This window comes from Dermacentor andersoni, chromosome 1 (genome assembly GCF_023375885.2).
Source record: "Dermacentor andersoni chromosome 1, qqDerAnde1_hic_scaffold, whole genome shotgun sequence".
Taxonomy (NCBI): domain Eukaryota; kingdom Metazoa; phylum Arthropoda; class Arachnida; order Ixodida; family Ixodidae; genus Dermacentor; species Dermacentor andersoni.
In genome coordinates, this window is record NC_092814.1 from 250,493,299 (window position 1) to 250,511,427 (window position 18,129).

The 18,129-nt window shown below is 49.8% G+C and overlaps 1 protein-coding gene across 1 annotated transcript in view; it reads left to right on the top strand.

Moving 5' to 3' along the window:
* Positions 1–1,399: 1,399 nt before the first annotated feature.
* LOC126548445 (uncharacterized) overlaps positions 1,400–18,129 on the top strand; it is a 338,395-nt gene continuing 321,665 nt past the window's right edge. The window contains exon 1 of the mRNA XM_055063629.2: positions 1,400–2,075. Within this exon, the coding sequence (XP_054919604.1) occupies positions 1,905–2,075 (171 nt within the window). The 5' untranslated portion in view covers positions 1,400–1,904. The remainder of the gene's footprint in view (positions 2,076–18,129) is intronic.

Below are 18,129 nucleotides of genomic sequence, written 5' to 3' on the forward strand. Positions count from 1 at the left end.
GGGATATCTATGCACGTACGACTGACTGTGGATAGGCAAGTTCAGAGAACAATTCCAGAAAGCCCGTCGAAGAGAGAGAAACAGGAAAATGAAACGTGTGACGCCTATATCATGTGCCGAAGCGTAGCGTTATCGAAAGCACTGAAAAACGAAGCGCGCGGCCCGCTTGGCAGGTTTAGCCGGTGCTCTGCGGGCGGCCGCTGCACCATCGGAACCGAGTGCCTGTGCGAGTAGCGATGGCCGTCGAGAAGACCGACGACGCGGGCGTCTCTACGGCGCCCCGGGCCCCCAGCAGGCCCAAGTCCCTTTGGCAGGTAGGTCCCGGCCGGGGACGCCTCCTCTACTCCGCACGTCTCCTACTATTTGCTCTCGCTTCACTTTCGAAGACTGGGTCATAGTGGGGAGACCAGAAAAAAGGACTAATGCGGTGCAATTCATGTTATAGCATATACCTACTAAGTGATCAGGAGTGGTTGTGCGACAGTGATGCGCGGTCGAGAAGCCTTTATCGCCATCGTGCGCGTGTGTGTGTATATATATATATATATATATATATATATATATATATATATATATATATATATATATATATATATATATATATATATATATGTGTGTGTGTGTGTGTGTGTGTGTGTGTGTGTGTGTGTGTGTGTGTGTGCTTGCCTGCGTACTGTTATTCCCGCACGTGCTGGTCATACTCGCTTGCGAACGTGCTTGAAAGACCGGCCGATTGCTTGCAGGGGATATTGCAGCACCAGGCGCCTGAGAATACCTTACACAGACAGAGTTGGCGCACGGGACTCGGGGCGCCAGAGTGTGTTAGCGTAACTATCCTGTTTGCGTGTATGGGTAGCTTCGGCCTATGTTCGTATACGTGCCGCGCGCGGGCGGAGCAGCACGGCCACGCTTCCTTACACGCTTGGTCAACTCTGTTCAGTGGCAGCATCGCAGGAAGGCAGTGAGGCGATAGGTCTGTTTTGACTACACGCGCGTGTGCTTCTGTTTGTAGCCATCTTCTTCATCGAAAAAACAATTATCGTCGCAACCTGCTCAGGTGCGCGTCCCTAGCGGCTGTCAGACGTCTGTCAAGGGCAGCCAGGGAGACAATAGTCAACGATCCCTCCAAGTCGTCGCGACGAGCGCACAAGGCGCTGCCTTGACTCGTCACCGCAGCTGTGCAGGCGTCGACGGGGCGCCCTTCCCCCCCCCCCGTCACAAGTGCCGCGGTGCCGGCGTGATCGGCGCCCGCATGTCACTGACCGCGTACGCGCCCGGTGGGAGCCTCCTCCGGCGGTCGCACCTCATCGGGATGAGGGCACCCCGACTAACGGGGCCCAACCGCAGCGTCTCCGCACACCGCGCGCCGTTTTGCTCTGACCCAATTACGAGCATATCTGTACCTCGGCGGAGAGCTCTCGACTCTTCGCCCTCCGTCGTCACGGTGCAACGTAACAGCGACGCTTATCATTCGCGCCGTTGCCGAAGAACGTGCTCCCTCTGAAGGACTGCAAACAAGTAAGAGCGACTCCGAGTTTGTACAGCGGTGACGTGGTGGAAGTCGAGAAAAACAAAGAAAGAAGGCTGTGCGGTTAGCTGAATGGAATCTGCATAACAGGTTAGGCGCGGTGCGATTTTTACGCTTTCTGCTACGACACCGCCGAGTGCACTGATCGCGGTATTTTGCTTCGCTGCTAGCCGGCGGAGGCTCGCCGCATAGCCGACTGCTCTACGGTACGCGCCCGATACCGAGGGCGGTCAAGTGCAAGCGCCGAGTGGTTGACCAAGTTGGGCTGTTGCGTGCGTTCCATACCTGTCTACCAAAGTATCGTCACACACTCTGCCCGTGCGGCGAGCATAAACGAGAGACGATGGAAAGGCTGTGTCGGCACTGCTCTCATTGAATGGGCCCCGGGGAGCCGGCGATTCGCCCGACCCGCGAAACTTGGATCGGCTGCCTCATTCGGCTGCTCGCATCGCACGGCGACCAGTGTGACCCGTCGCTCTACTTGTTCCTCCGCTGGCTGGCACTCCTGCTGTTCCGCTCCATACTGAGCCAGACGATGCCCTCTGCGGTAAGCGCTGCTGTTTGGACAGTGTTCTGCCGCCTCTGATGTTGCACACAGTCAGAGCACGCTTCGACCTGCTATATATACTATGCGACAAAAGAAACAGTCGGCCATCTTATTTAGACGTATTGATTATTTTCTCTGTAAACTGAAAGACTTGCCTTTGCAGTCTCATGCATGCTGATTTCGACGCGACATATTATCTTAGTGCAGAAAAGCAAAGTAAAAATAGGTTTATTTATCAAGGTGCTCGTTCTTTCTTGGGGTTGACTATATCGCATTTTGTTACTATACACCGCGTTTTTCAACACCTAAGCTTGCTTTTCTAAGAAAGCGGCAGCGTGCAAAAGCAAATTATCGCTTTCTTCGCTTCTTCGATTTCGGTGTACGTCATAAGAACGAAGTGAAAGCCGAGTATACACAGCACAGAAAAAGTGAAAAAGAAGGAGAAATGGATAATCGAAGCTAGCAATCGATGTTTCTCATGTCAGGAAAACAGGACCTTTATTGAAGGCAAAAGTCGGACAGCGTGGAAATCAAGCGTGCATCACAAATTTCCATATCCACGTGTTTCTTCTGACAGGTGAACATTGTTACCGTTCATGCGAACCGAAACGCTAAGTCTTTCGATGCAGATCAAGTGTACCGTCCAGGCGTTCAAATCCACAACTATGGCTATAAACGACGTTATGTAAACTTCACGAGCACACAATGTATGCGAGGTCTCACTCAAACCGTGCATCAAGGGGAGAGCTGCAACATGCGGCGGCTGCATCCACATAGCTGAAATTCCCTAAAGTTTTCGTTCATAACACTGTTCGCCATTGACTGACCGCCTTCGCTAATAATAGATTCGCAATCATAATTTGCCGGCGTCTTTTCTTACGAACTGCTCTAGCGTACGAACTGCTTTGCGAATATGGGCGCTGTTTTTTTGCGTGAACTCGTCGTGACTGGCCAACACCCATGCGCTGCCGAATCACTGTGATGGCCGGCCGATGGAATTTGTTACGCGCAGAAACAACATTTCGATTTCGGCTACTGCCAGCCCCGAGATTCCGCTGTGCGCTGGGACGATTTTGGTGACACAAAAAGCAGTCTGTACGACTCAGGCATGCTGCTGACACCCCCTTTTGTGTACATTTTGCAGAAAGAAACGAAGCGCCGCTGAGCGACATCATTCTGATCAACATCACGCCGCTTATAGCGCCGAACGCTCTTGTTTAGCGGACGCAGAGGCGCAAACGCCGGAACGGAGCTTCCCGTGAACCTTGACGTTGCTGTAGCCGGGCTGAGCGCAGCCGATGCCTCGATTGCAATACGCAGCGCCGCGGCACAGCACCTACAGCTGCTTTCAGCACCGCGGGCGCCGCAGCACGGCGGGAGAGCGCGCGAGGCCGCTTCCTGAATGGCGGACTTTATGGATGCAGCAGCAGCTGTTCACTCTCCGCACGCGGAACAGGCCTGAAAACGATGCGGTCACGGTCCGGCGCCCACCGCATGGTGCTGCGTCTCTCGCGATTTCCCGCAAAGTGCGGCCAAGGTCGCTACAAGGACGCTCTTTCCGTCGAGACACTCGCAGAGTGCCACGCCCCTGCGGCTTCCGCCTTTATAGAGCATCATCGGCGCAGGGAAAGCCAGTGGCGCTCGCGTGCTCTTTCGTTATGTGTATGTACATTTTTTTCATACACGATCTGCGCCTGTCGGAACGGGTGCAGTTCACTCGTATTTTGCTCTGCGGAAAACCTGCTGCGAGTGACGAAAAGCGCGCGCGCTTCGCTGGGCTTTGATGCGACCAGTGTAATTACTTCAACGGCAGGGCGTGTCTCGTTCAGCGTCTTGCAGCCAATGGAGGAGAAAGTCCGCCTTGTCTCCCCCGTGTACCCAACGCCCTTTGTGACACAGCTCCCACCTTTGTTCATCGACATTGCCCAGCTATGTATATGCAACTGCAAGTGTTTTCAAAGGGTGGAATCAGATGGCAGGAAAAAAAATTGCGGTGCAGCCCGTGCATCCATCGTGAATCGAAAAGTTCGGTGGATGCTTTCTGTAGACGGTAGGCTCCGCACGTCTACCACATTTCTAGCCATGAGGTAGACGTATACGGACTCAGCCGCGAACCCATGCTGGTCGAGAGTGGAGAAATCGCGAGGCAGTTCAACTTTTCTTCGCCACTTCCGTCCTCCGAAAACTTTTGTGGTCGGCGGTCACTGTCAAATTCGCTGTGCAATCAACAAAGTGATAACTGTGGTTGGTTCTCACGCGAGTATAGCGTTTCTTGGTTCCAGTTGTAACTTTAACGAGAACGCACTCCTTCATTGGTGAACCAAATTTTTAATACACTGGCTTTTTCTTTCTGCTGCACAGACTCACAGAAATTTTCTTTCGACCGCACTAGTTTCGTGCGAAAATGATAATGTCCAGTAACCGAAATACGGCAGGGAGAAATGCACGGAAACGCACGGTCCCCGTCGAGGACATGTGCGGCGCTTTCCATACAAAATCGGGACGATACAGCGGGGCGCGCCCACGTGCTTCGTGCACTACGCCGGGCGTACATCCGGTCTGGCAAGCTGTGGCGTGCATTGAAAGCGGTGTCAAGCTGGCGGAGGCAGTTAGGCAATTACTCCAGCTCGGCACTGTATGCCGGCGCCAGTCATGCTTCGGCGGTCGGCTTTTCGCAAGCGCTTTTGCCGGTTGCCTGCCGACCCGCCGCTCATCTGTTGGGCAACCGCATTAAGCTGATGAGTCTGATGAGTCGCGAACGCCTTTTCTCTTTTCCGATCAAACATGGTGAAGAAGTGTCAACGGCGACACTCTCGTCGCGGCATGCGCACACTTCACTGAGTCTTCTGGCCACGCTCGCTAACACTGGGCGCGGTCACTCAAAGGGGAGGAAGTATCCCAGCAGTCGTGGCCATTGTTGGCACTATGGATGCTGAGCGTGCCTGCACAGCAGCGGGGGGACAGCGAGGCCGGTCCAGCATTTACCGGGCCTCGAAACAATGAGTGACCATACCAGTTTTTTGTGGTTACCTACGGTCCTGTTCCTTGGCTTGCGCAGATCTCAATGATTGCTTTGTTTCGCATGTTTTGGCAGCGAGACGAAACAGCAGTCGCTGCAAAATGTGGAAACGTCTGATTTAATTTTTTTTTAAATATAAGTTTGCTTGGCGCAGTCATTGACTAGGGGTTGCGAAGTCAGATGTAATTATCTTCCGTTGACATTGCGGTATGCGACAGCTGGCAGACTTTGACACACACACACACGCATACTTACCTATATATAACAAAATGAACAACAGGCCCAATGTTCGTTCGACCCTGAGGCACACATGGACATTCCTCTTTATTTGGAGGCCCCTTGACCTCGAGGCTGTCCAGAAAAATCAGGAGGAATGGCCGGCGCAGACCAAAGGGAAATTTGTTTGTTGACCAACTCGACCTTTCCAGCTGGCAGCAAGCTGGACAACTGGATATATCAACCCATGTTATATACCCAACATATGTAGTCCTCGTTGCTCCCTATGCTGGAGATTGTTATTGCAAGGTGCCGACAGAAAGTTTCTCTATAGAGGCTTCAAACTCCGCGTCCAGTCGTAATAAGTGAAAGAACGCCGTCCCTTGTTCTGTTCCTCATCATTCGCTTCAGCGAAGCGCGTGCTCTCTCTCTCTCTCTTTCGTTCACCCGCTCCTCTATTATCCTTAAGGCTGGCTGCAGATAAACATTGGGACAGGCAAGGCGTTTCGAGCCTGCTTTCGCAGCCGTTTGTGCATCGCAGCGTCCACCACGCGTCATTCGGTAGTAGACGCGATGTGTGTGGTCCACAATGGCGGCCGATTTTGTTTTGCGCGCCTGCAGACATTGCATCGGCATCCGCAACGTGTTGGAACCGCACATGTACACCGCTGCTATTTGTTGTAGCCGCGATGCAAGCATCGTCGACTCGTTGTCACTGACGCAACAGCTGCAGCAGGCCGAGCGACCTCGAAATTTCCCAGTCGCATACATGGAGAGCGCGCGCGCTGCCGCAGCTGTGTCGACGCCGCTCAGACCGCGGCGGCGAGGAGCAGCGCACGCGGGCGCCGCTTAGCTGGCGGCCCCCAGGCAGCGTGCGCTGGACACCGGAAGCCTGGCTGTGACTCCGGCCACAGCGAAGGCCAAGCCCCGATGGGGGCTCCGGGCCCTGTGGCGGAGCCTACGCCCACGCCGCCAGCCTTCGCCCCTGGCATCCGAGTCATTCTGGGTAACCGCACGGCCTCCAGCACCTGTGTGTGGCTCTGTAGCGGGCTGAATGTGTAGTGGCGCTCGTGTGCCTTGTCTGCTGCTGTGTGCACGATTCGCGCATCTCCGACCGGCAGAGCGCGCGCGCGGTTGCTTTGCTGTTACGCCAGGTGAGCCCGGCTCGCACGCTCTATCCCCGAAAGGATAATCTATATATATGACCTACGCGACTGGCTGGGCAGAGTAATTGCCTCGGTTTATCTGTCAGCCACTGGCAAATCTAATTCTGGAGTTAATGCATTTGGTCTATTGTGTACTGGATCACCCGAACGGCCGCTCCTTTTAATCCTCCCCCTCCCCTGATGCGACTATCTTCAGAGTCGGCAAGTCGCTACGACTGAACAGGCAGACTGAAAAATAGCTTATTAAAAGATTTGTAGGCGTCGGCGTGGCTTCTTGGAGGTATTTGTGTTTGCAGGAGGCATTTGTGCTTGCGCCGCTACAGTCTCATTCTTAATATGCTCCCGGCACTGTTTGTCCCTATTTTTAGTCTGACAGCGCTGCACTGATTTAATTGTCTAGGTTCTTCATATACACCTCTGCTTACCGAAACAGCGAAATACTCGGCGCTCAAAGAGAACGCGTTGTATAACCACTAAAGGGCACTTTTTCGAGCCTCCTCAGCATCCCGCGACGATTGAAATGAAACTTCGCTCACTCACAGCATGGTTTGCCGAATATGTCATGGGGCAGATGAAGAACACGTTATCGAGGGTAACAGATAGGCCACATCAGTCATATGTTCTTTTCTGGCTGCTTTCTCTTTTCAGACTCGAACAGTCGATCACACTTTTAGTGCTTGTCGAGCAGACCTAAGAGTGCTAATGTGGGCTAGTTGGTTGAACATCGACATTTACAGTGCTTTGTTGTGCCCACTTGGTTCTACGGTATTTGCATGGCGTTGGCTCCTTCCCCAGGACGACTCAGCCCTAAAGAAAGCATAATGTCGGGCCGGGGTCGCCTGTGTCCATTTGTATAACCGGCGGGCGGCAGTGTGGTTTCGAACCCACGTCCTCCCGCAGCAGAGGCGGACATTCAACCACGAGGCCATGGCTACGGCCTCATGGTTGAGCGTTGTCGGTACTTAAAGGTACAAATTTCGCAACGATTGCGTGAAAATATGGAAATAGGTGGGCAATAGTGAACTGTGGCATACGTAAAACTTGCCTGATACGTTCGGCGCAGCAATGTATAATAAGAGTACCGAAAACCGCTTGCCGATCGGAATGGCCGAGACGGGAGCCTTATACTGCGTGAGATATTTCTAACAGGTGTCAGGCTGTGTGTGTTGGTGGCGATTGCATAACCGGGGTGGCCGTAACGTTGTCAGTGTTGTAATATATATATATATATATATATATATATATATATATATATATATATATATATATATATATATATATGTGTGTGTGTGTGTGTGTGTGTGTGTGTGTGTGTGTGTGTGTGTGTGTGTGTGTGTGTGTGTGTGTGTGTGTGTGTATTGGCACGTTAAGTGGACACCGAAAGTGTTGCCTATGTATTGCATAGTCGCCCATACACTTCCGCTGTTCACCTTCGCCCACGGTTCTTTGAGCGCGACGCTCTCCATCATGCAGGGCGAAAGGCGCCGATAATTCCTCGCATCACCTCGTGTCAAGTACTCGAGCCAAGTAACGCACACAGCAAAGAAAAAGAAAAATTTAATTTAATGTCTTACCTCATGTTACTAATTACATTATTTAATACACTATTAGGTGGCGTTGCACGTAGTTCGGCTTCACGTTGCAAGTGAAGTCGGAAAGAAGTCATTTTGAAATAACCTTTCGTTTCGGACGTAGTAAGTATTAGAATGTAATTCATTCGCACTCTGTAGTGGTGTCAGCGGCGCAGCAACAGGAACTGCGGCTCGGTTTAGTCACACGGAAGCTTTCTCTTTCCCAAACGTTCACGTTCCCTCCCTCTTCATCTTATTTATTTTTTCTCCCTTGCGAGTGGAGCTGGAGAAAGGTGCTTGTGAAAAGAAAGAAAGAAAAAAAAAATGACGTGACTGAGACTTTTCTGAAAATATCGAGTCAAAGTAATTGATTGCGTGTGTTCCTTAGTGCAAGCAGTTGATCACCGTGTATGTCATCGCGTCGATCTCAGTGCTGCTGTCATGCAAAGGGGGCGCCCGCCCCCTTTTCGCACACTGCGCACCAATGTGGCGACGCAGTGCACCTGTAGCGGCGCTGGCGGCTTCTCTGCTGGTCACGCCGTGCCAGTTGACCGTGACCTCCGTGGGCGGCGGCGCGCAAAGTGACGCGGGGCGCAGGCGCCACCAGGCTCATCGATAATTTCGTGACGGAGCGCCGGCAGTAAGCCGCTAGGTACATGTCCGTCTCGCCGAAACTTCGCAACCTTGTGGGATGTAGGGCGGCCTTGCCTGTGGCGCTCACGATATCCAGCGGTGTGCGTGTGGGAAGTAGGGTTGGAGGAAATAATCATTTGGAGCCAATAATTGCATTAACTAACCAACTAAATAAATCAGAAATATAAATGTTTAAACAGTCTTGTAGTATACTTGTTTCTTTTTTTTTTTCTATTCTACATTGGAAAGTAGGCCACGACTCAAGGCAATTTCTGTGCGCTAATCAAGAAAAATGTCTTCCCACTCGCCCAATTCGCAATCCTTTTGCGTTTAAGAGCCGGTCTATAGGATTTCTGAAAATGCGACGTTGCTCTATAGGCTCCGGGACCCGCTGAATTTTTTGCTCCTGTTCCCAAGCAATGGTATATCACCCCCAGTACGCGAGTGACTGGCCAAGAACCAAACGCTTTTAACAACGATTTTATGACAAAGAATAGTTGAACTTATCAATCGAAACACGAACTTGAATAATAATGGAAAAGGGCGCATAGTTGCAAGCGAGGCTCTAAAAAAATTAGCGTTACAGCTTTTTAAGAATTTCAAGAAATTGGAAGAATTGTGAGGAGTATTAAGCAACGGAGGCTTCCGTGAATATAGCATGGCAGGTGTATTGCTCCGGAGAACATCATAAATAGTCATGTAAATGTTCCCGTCGCTGAAGCCGCAAAGCAGAATTCTCGAAAGAAAGATTAACCGGTGAGCTTCAGAAAATTTAGATGGTCCTTGTATGTGTTACTTTGCTTTAAATGCCTATGGTACCATACCCATACCGAGGCATTGGCTAAGGAGTTAGTAGGAGTTTCGAAGGTATGCACTTTAGAGCACAACAACAGCAACAACAACTTGCTGGTTGATTAGCTATACCGATGCAGTTGTTTAAAATTATGTCGCTGGGAGTTATAGGGACTCCGATGAAACAATTCATGTGTATCGCATTCCCAGTTTGTAAGCAATTCCGGTCTCTACAGTTCAAACAGTTCTTCAGTTCAGTTTCAGGACAGACATGAAGCTTCTCGCAACTCGAATGTCATTTTATTTTGGTGCACCCAATGACTTTGAATTCGTAACAAGCTTATAACAAGTAGCTGAGGTAACAAAAAAAGATATTAAAGCAAGAGAAAGAAAAATGTCCGCGTTTATGAGAAGCGACGTGTCCTGTTCTTTCGTACATTTGCTTCTCTGTTTGCGCTATGCCACGATGGCTCTGTGGCATAGGCTACATGGCGTTCAGCTATGGAGCACGAGGTCGCGGGTTCGACTAGCCGGCTGCGGCGGCCGCATCCGGAGGCGGGCAGAAGGCAAAAACGCTCGTGCACCCCACCCCGCCTTGGGTGCATCTTAAAGGACTCTAGGTGGTCAAAACTAATCCGGAGTCTCCCACGTGGGCGTCTCTCATAGACCCTGGGAACTAGGGGCGTGCGAGTAGTAATTTCTGAGACCGAATTGAATACGAATCGAACAGTACTAGAAGCGATTCGAATCGAATAATTTAGGAGTAGTGAACAGTAGATCTCACCATTAATGTAAAATGATCGTTATGCACTAATATATTCATAACGCTAGCAAGTTTCTGTAATTGCATTGCACGTTAGGAATCGTTGTTCATTGAAAGCACAACTGGAGCATGAGAAGCAAATAAGCAATTTATTTGCGTGTTCAGGACTCGTTGGTGAGTGCGATTGGTGATGGCGGTTTACCATGCAGTAAGAGTCCGTCTCCCGGAGCGAAATAGGGTACTCATCGACGTAACTTTTCGTATTTTATGTCTATATATTAAGGCCGCCTGAATTAAATTTGTCGTACTCTTTGCTCCAATTTTATGCTTGATCACGCACAGTTGGTGATTTGAAATCGAAAAATATTAAAAATGTATTCATTTACGAATAGTAGCTGTTCGATTGGAAGACCGAATCGAATAGGATAATATTCTATTCGTTATTCTGAAGTTTCGAATATTCGCACATCCCTAATTAGAACATTATAGAACCAGTCGTTATCCCTGTTTTCTTGAGCTTTGTCCACATGAATCGCTCTCGGATATCGGCTCTTGTTGGCGCTCGATTTTTAGTTCTCACCAAACTGCCCGCATCTCTGTTGAGTCAGGATGTCGCGAGTGCCTTCACCGAAAACTTGCAGAGACAATACGTTTACTCGTAGGTGTGGCTACGTAGAATGCTCGTGATCGGGAAGGCTGTACTGTTTGACAATGCTTCCCGAGTGAACCGCATCCTGCCAGTGCATTGAGCGTAATGTAACTATGCAGCGTAAGAAGAGCGCTGACAGCATGTGTGACACTTCATTCATTGCTTCCACTTCCGCTGATGGCTGCAACAACGCGACAAGGACTAAGAAAACAAGGTGACACTACATGGCGCTGACTACAGCCCCCTCGTTTTCTTTCTTTCTTTTTTCCTCAGTCCAGTGTATTTGATCGCGCTGTTGCGACCATGAACGTATACCAACTTGCCCGATTTTCCATCCTTCTGAACCCATTTCCGCTGGGTTTAGCCAATCTAGTGCGTATTGAAAATAATGTCTCCGAGAGTGATCGATCGACAATACGGCCCCCGGCCTTTTACAAATGGGGAAAGGAACACTTTTACCATGCCGTTTCGCAACGTTCCGCCGTCTTAACTGAGAATATCGTCGCTTGCTTTTGACAGTGCCCGTGCAGAAGGATCGTTCCTTTCGTAACCAACAAAAGAAACACGTTTCGCTTTGTTCGACAAAGGTACGGCGAGTTCACTTGTTCCTTGCGTCTAATGGCGTTTGTAGTGCTGCAGTGGCTTACACCTGTGACACGGATGCATGTGGTGCTTGGAGGGAACAAAAGCCTCTATAGTAACTTGCCACTTCTAAAGATAGTGAAACTTCATTGTATCTTCGGCGGATGCAGCAAATTTATTGCATTTAAAATGACGGTCGCCAGGTTACAGCTTACAATTACGGCTATGCATTTATAGGCATACGTATACAGTATGGAGGCGTGTATAACTGCATATTTATAGCTTTAACGGTGATCACCGCCGTAGGGGCACCACGTCTGACGCAAGCGCATATTATTAACACTACACGGACCACCACGCGGATGCAAGAAATTCTCAAAGTAATGCTGAGGAACAAAGCCCACTAAACGACAAGCTCAAGAAAGAGGCGCGCATGCAGAGAGCGCCCCATTTCCCTTATTGTGTTTCCTGTACGGTTCTTTCTTTCTATCTCTTTTCATAAAACTGTCGAATATGTGAAGATTAAAAAAAATAATAAATGTATCCGCGTTTTTTTTTTCTTAAACGTGTGCAGCGCTAATGAGTGGCAGTGCCGATATGCTACACCGGGTGATCATATTTAAGTTTTCCGGAATTTTTAAATATCGCATGGGGCAGATGACATAATTCTCGCCTTTGAACTGGATTATTAGAACACTCGCACATTACTAACACGAGAAATAAAACACATATTCAACAAATTAACAAATTTTCTATAACTAACTTCTTAATTAATTATCTTACGGCACATATTGCAATTTACGAATTGTAGCCGGTGACTTTGCAAGACGTTACTTATCCACTTTGAAATGAACATCTAGAATGTGACCATTTTCGAGATATTATTTCCCAAAATGTGGGACGAAATACATGGGCGTTCCAGTTACTTTTGTGCTTCGATGCATAAAATAACGTTTTAAAATATTAGATTGAACAAGAGTGCCTATTTTACGGCGAGTTTGATGGCCCATATCTCCGAGCTGATGTCGTTCTGGAAATTCAATCCAAGTGGATGCGCCCTGCAATGAAATCGGCTACAATTCGTAAGTTGCAATACGTGCCGTAAAGTAATCCATGAAGTTACTTTGTGATATTTTTTATTAGTAGAAAATTTTTTTTCGATTTCTTGTGCAAATGGTGTCCGCCTCTCTGCATAATACAGGGCTAGGCCTGACTAGAATTATGTTATCTGCATCTGGTGAGGTTTAAAAATGCTACAAAGCTTAGAAATCATCATCCCATGTATGCTAATGCCTTTCCGCAAGTTCTTGGACTCAGCTTCATTGACCCTTTGCGCTTTTCACTAAACTGTAGTGCTCGAGCTCCTGTTACTTACGCTTTCGTTTGTTTCTTCTTTCTGCGCGCACTTGTAATTATGCAGCATCTTAGTCTCGTGCACGGGAGGACGCATGCGGTCATGTTCGAGCGGCGGTCGGACCATGTTATGGGGTCGTATAACAGCCGAAAGTGGGCGAGCGGCAAGCCCCGTTATGTGCATGCCCGTGGCTGTGTATACACTCGCGGGGTCCTTGCCTATAGTTTACGTTGCTTTCGGAGATGTATCCGCGTGCAGCGCATGTCAACAACACGACGTCCAACTTGGTTCTCAAGATTCTCTTTGAGGCCGCTCATACCATAGGTAGCTCATGACGAAGACTTGCAGCCAGGGACGCAAACACATATCGATGATCAAACCTGCCGGATTTTGCTTAAAAATTACTTTCCGGATGAAACGTATAACGTGCTATCTATACATCTGTATATGCGTCGACATAGGTTGTACTGCATTTGATACAGGTTTGCATTTATTGTACGCGGCATATATCGTGACGGGATATTCTATAAGAAAATAAATATTATTCAATAGCTAACGCACGCATTCGCGGCAGGGAAGGGCGTTGTGCAGTTGTCGGAATGAGGCCTCTCGCATTGGCTGCGCCCGTGTTCGTCTTGCGTAACAACGCCGTGTATCTGCAAAGGGCGAGCGCGCGTCTCTCAAGAAAAACGGTCGCTCTTTCGTGTTTCTAGAAAAATTCGGCGATTTTCGCCTTCGGCACTCTAGCATTCACGGCCCCGTCCACTACCGTTATGTGTATATATAATGCAAGGGCAACTGTCCCCTTTCCTAATCCGACCGGCAGCGGGGGTCACACTCGCCCTCCAGGGGCGCTCTGCATATGGGCGTGGCAGGGTGGTATACGCGTACGCAAGCGTCCTGTAGCGCTCGCAGGGGGCTGCCATTGAATCTGTGCCCTAGGCTGGACAAGAGAAGCGCGCGCTTCTTTGTCATCGATCGCCGCGCCGGCTTCGTCCGGCTACACGGAACGTGCACACACATAAGTGCAACCCGCAGCAGCTGGGCCCCGGCGTTTTGCCTCCCCCCCACCGGCCGCGGCTCGATATCCCGCGCGTAGTACCAGAGCACCACGTGGGCCGCCGCAGTACGTGTCGTCCGGGACACCGCCCGCCGACAAGCGCCGCGGTCGCCTCAGTGTGCGCTCTACGGTTCGGACCTCTGCACCCGTGCATGAGAGCCCAGTGGAGGCGTAGTCGCAAGGCTTCCTAAACCGGAGAACCGACACGCAAGTCCATCGACAAGAAAAGTATGAAGACGGCGCTGCACTTACGTGGTCACCGTAGACGCCGGAACAAGAGCTGAAGCAGGCGATAGCCGTCGAGTTTTTTGTTATCTGTGCGGACGGTTGGATTGATCGCAGTGACCAATGTTTATCGGCCTACATCTTAGGTTGGAACGTGAAGGTTCAACGCCACAGTCCATTATTTAGAAGGTTCAAGACTGCCCGAGCGACGACTCCGTGAACGTGCACTTTAGGAGCAAGACCGGATCCAAATACTGCGTCAACATCGCTGACTGAAAACGAGTGAAAGGCTTCCCGCTGTCCGCGTTTATCATGCCGATCAATCTCGCAGTGAGTATCGAAGCAGGTCCGAACGTGAATGCTGTGAGCATCTCCGTTATAGTGATCTGGTCAAATTATGCTGTCTGCCTAAACAGCGGTAATTTGTCTGGGGAAAAACTACTCCTTATGTTCCCACGAATTTAGTGCTTTCGCCGACTTACTGAAACTTGTAACTCGGAGCATCGATTGCTGTGGCACGATGGAGTGCTCGCACGACATGATTGCTATATATAGGATAGCTGATATATAGAGTGCTGAGCGCTGCTTTCCTTTTCCGTTACTGGCAACTTCCTCCCCCCACTCTCTCTCTCTCCTTATATATATATATATATATATATATATATATATATATATATAATACACACACACACACACACACACGTTCTTGTGTAAAGCAGGGAAGCCAGTAGCAGAGCGAAATAGCTGGTTCTACAGTGGCCCACAGGTGTACTGGCAAAAAAATATAGTATAAATATATGGCAATGTCTTAGACTATCGATGTAATTTAGAATTTATACTGCTGTCATACACCGTGCGGACAAGGCAAATTTTTATTCTCTTCCAACCATTATTTGCAATTCCTACCCTGGCATGTGCCGTCGTCCTTCTTTCCTATTGTAGCGGCCTGCAGCATATACGAATGGGTGTGTATGGTAATTTTTGTGCATTCAGAAACACATGAGTCCTGCTGACTTTCAGAATTTAGAGCATGTAAACTAGCTGTACCTACAGTGTGGAGAACGATAGAGTGAGACTGAATTTTGGAGCATATATCTTTACGCGTATTTGAGCCGCACCGGATATATATATATCCGGTGCGGCTCACGGTTTATATATATATATATATATATATATTCACACACGCTGTCTTCTCCACTTTTATCTGCCTGAGCTTCGGAAACGTTAACGATTTCATGATCTAGCGTGCCATTTTTCATATTTCAATGGCCAGACCTCACGCCTCAGTGTGCCGTCATCTTGCTTGAAGTTCGCTTTTGCGTCTGTCAACTTTCTTTCTCTTTTTGCCGGGTCTTGCGCTCAGTATTGCTGCTGCCCCCTCCCATTTTTAGTCTTCAATTCTATATTTCGTCCGTAAAAAGAGAGGGGCTTCCACCACGGCACCTCATATCTCCGGGTTGGCGTCGGCGCTTTGAACCCGCGCATCACGAGAGCTGGGCGAGGCGTGCTCTTGTTCTCGCAGCATGTCGGCAGCGCGCGGACCTTGATCCCAGGAGTGGCGCGCGGGCGGTAAGCCAGCGCGCTGTTTGCTAAATGCGTCTCGAGCCTTACGACGCAGTCGAGCTCCGCCTGTGGCGCGCCGACTGGCCCGTGCGTGCGCTGTGGATGCGGTCGCCCCAAGACGCTGCTGTTCTTCTTTATTCAGCCGCGGTCGGCGCTTGTCTGCTAAGGGCACTGAACAGAGGGGCGCAGCTTCTTCCGCCGCCGTGTGTGCGCCCTTGGGTCGCGGCCAGTCTCTTGTCTGGTCAGGCTCAGTTCCTCGTCTCCCGTCGCTCTGTGTTGCGTCCCAAAGGTTGGAGATGCTGCTGCCGTCTTGAAGTAGTGCTGCGGGAGACCCCACCACGTCCTCGTCAGAACTCGGCGTCTGCCTCTCCGCGTAGCTCAAAAGGTTGCCTTCTGCTCGCTCTCGGCTTAATAGCATCCTTAATGTCACCCTAGGGAACGTGGCACCGCGAAACACTTCTGTGCAGCGATTTTGCGCCGAGAACACCTTTGCCCTTGCGTTTTAAGGTGGTGCGAGCCCGCCTTTCTCCCGCTCGGGAAGAGCCTTTGTGGTGTGCCCCTTGGGACGCCTATTGAAGCCATTCTGCGACCTGTGGCTGTCCTGTTCTCTGCTGCTGTATACGACTGCACATTTCGCCTGCAAGCAAGTGTATTGCTTTCCGTCCAGTGTAGGTGCTCGGAACCTTCTGTAGTTTTATTGCAAAAAAAGCGCTGCGGCACAAGGACAGAGCCTCCTCAGCGTCGGTTGCTCGACATTATTCCGCGGGTAGCGCAGGCATTTGCAGGGCTGTGCGCTGCTGAGGCGGCAGAAAGTCTTCACTTGGCTATGATACGGATGCCACAGAGCCCGCTGGTAAGTCGTACGTCCGGTTCGATCTGGAGTGACGAGGGACGAATTTAGAGAAAGTGCCTGCAGGTGTCTCTTTGTCGCCTTCAGGCACTTTTATGGTGAAATATTTTTATTTTTAAGTTTTTTTTTCTTGCGTGCGTATTCGTACTACAGCAATTTAATGTTTACCTTTTGGACTAGACCATCGCGATTTTATATGTTCGTTTTGAGAATATAGACGGAATATATATGCTGTGCGTATCTCATATGCAGCGCTCGAGACCCGCTTATGTGGCACGGTATACGCGTGTCCAGAATATCGCCTTATTAGCAGTCGCAAATTCGTCCGCCCAGATAACTGCCTGGAATATCTTATACCAGACGACGCGGCAACCAGCGTCTTTTTATTGTGCGTGTATTTGCTAAATTTGCTAAATTTGCTTTCTTTCAATATTTCGCTATTGGTTGCACTCATAAGAGATATTAATTGTACTCTAAGCCCTGCTTATCCACCGGTAGGCGTCTTCACTGTTGTTTCATTCGTCATGGCTGGCCACGGCGCCTGTTCTTAGGAACCGTTTTGTGGCATGTATACAGCTTTGCGAATTCGGGTTAAAATGTGCTAATTATTTAATGCGTAAGGACGGTTTGTAGGAACTATAGCTGAGAAGTCCTGATATCGAACGTGATGAAGGTAGGCGCCGACCAATGACAAACATTTGTTTTCTGGTTCACAAAACTGTTTACGTGCGCACTGATAATTCGTAAAACTTGCTCAAAGGAAAAGAATATGACACGAACGCAATGAAGAAGGCGAACACGATATGCCAAATCGATATAATGCTGTCAGCTCAGAAGCAGCCAGCCCCTCTTGCGATTCGTATGAATGGGCACGTGCGGGCCAACTTGAGTAGCGATGGTGGTGATAGCAAAGGCGGACACCAGGCAGTTCGTTCTTACGAACGAGAAATAGCTTTATGAATCCAGCCCCAATTTCCATCTTGCACCCTTTCAGAAGCAGCCGACGCGGTGTCCCATTTTTTTTCTCCTAGTGTGTTTCATTGCCGATGTCCCTGTCGAGGGCGGGGGGGCTGAAGCGGCGGCTGAACGCGCGTTGGCCGAAGCCGAACGGTCCGTCTCCTCACCAGACTGGCTCGGTGCCACGGCGACGGGCCAGCGTCCGAAATAGCCGTCGCCTCAAAGTGGGGAGAAGGGCTCGAAGTGCTTCCGGTCTGCGCACGCTATAACCGACCAACAACCGGGATGGTTACTTGTAAACGAAAAACTTTCTCAATTAGCTGGCCCCGCGAGGCCTTCGCACAACCCCTAAGAAAACCTCCTGCAAATGAGGGGAAAGAAAAGTAATATCCACTGTAGGCATACTGCGCCTGCGCTGGAAATCGCACTCATAGTTCATTCACGAGCGAAGCACGCCTGGTGGGCACATGTGAAGTTTTCCTTGTGTATAAAGTGTACCGGTCGTGGGTATGCGAAGCGAGAAGATAATTGCAAACACAAGGACAGGGCTATTATTGAAAAATTAAATTGCGGGGTTTTACGTGCCAAAACCACTTTGTGATTACGAGGCACGCCGTAGTGGAGGACTCCGGAAATTTCGACCACCTGGGGTTC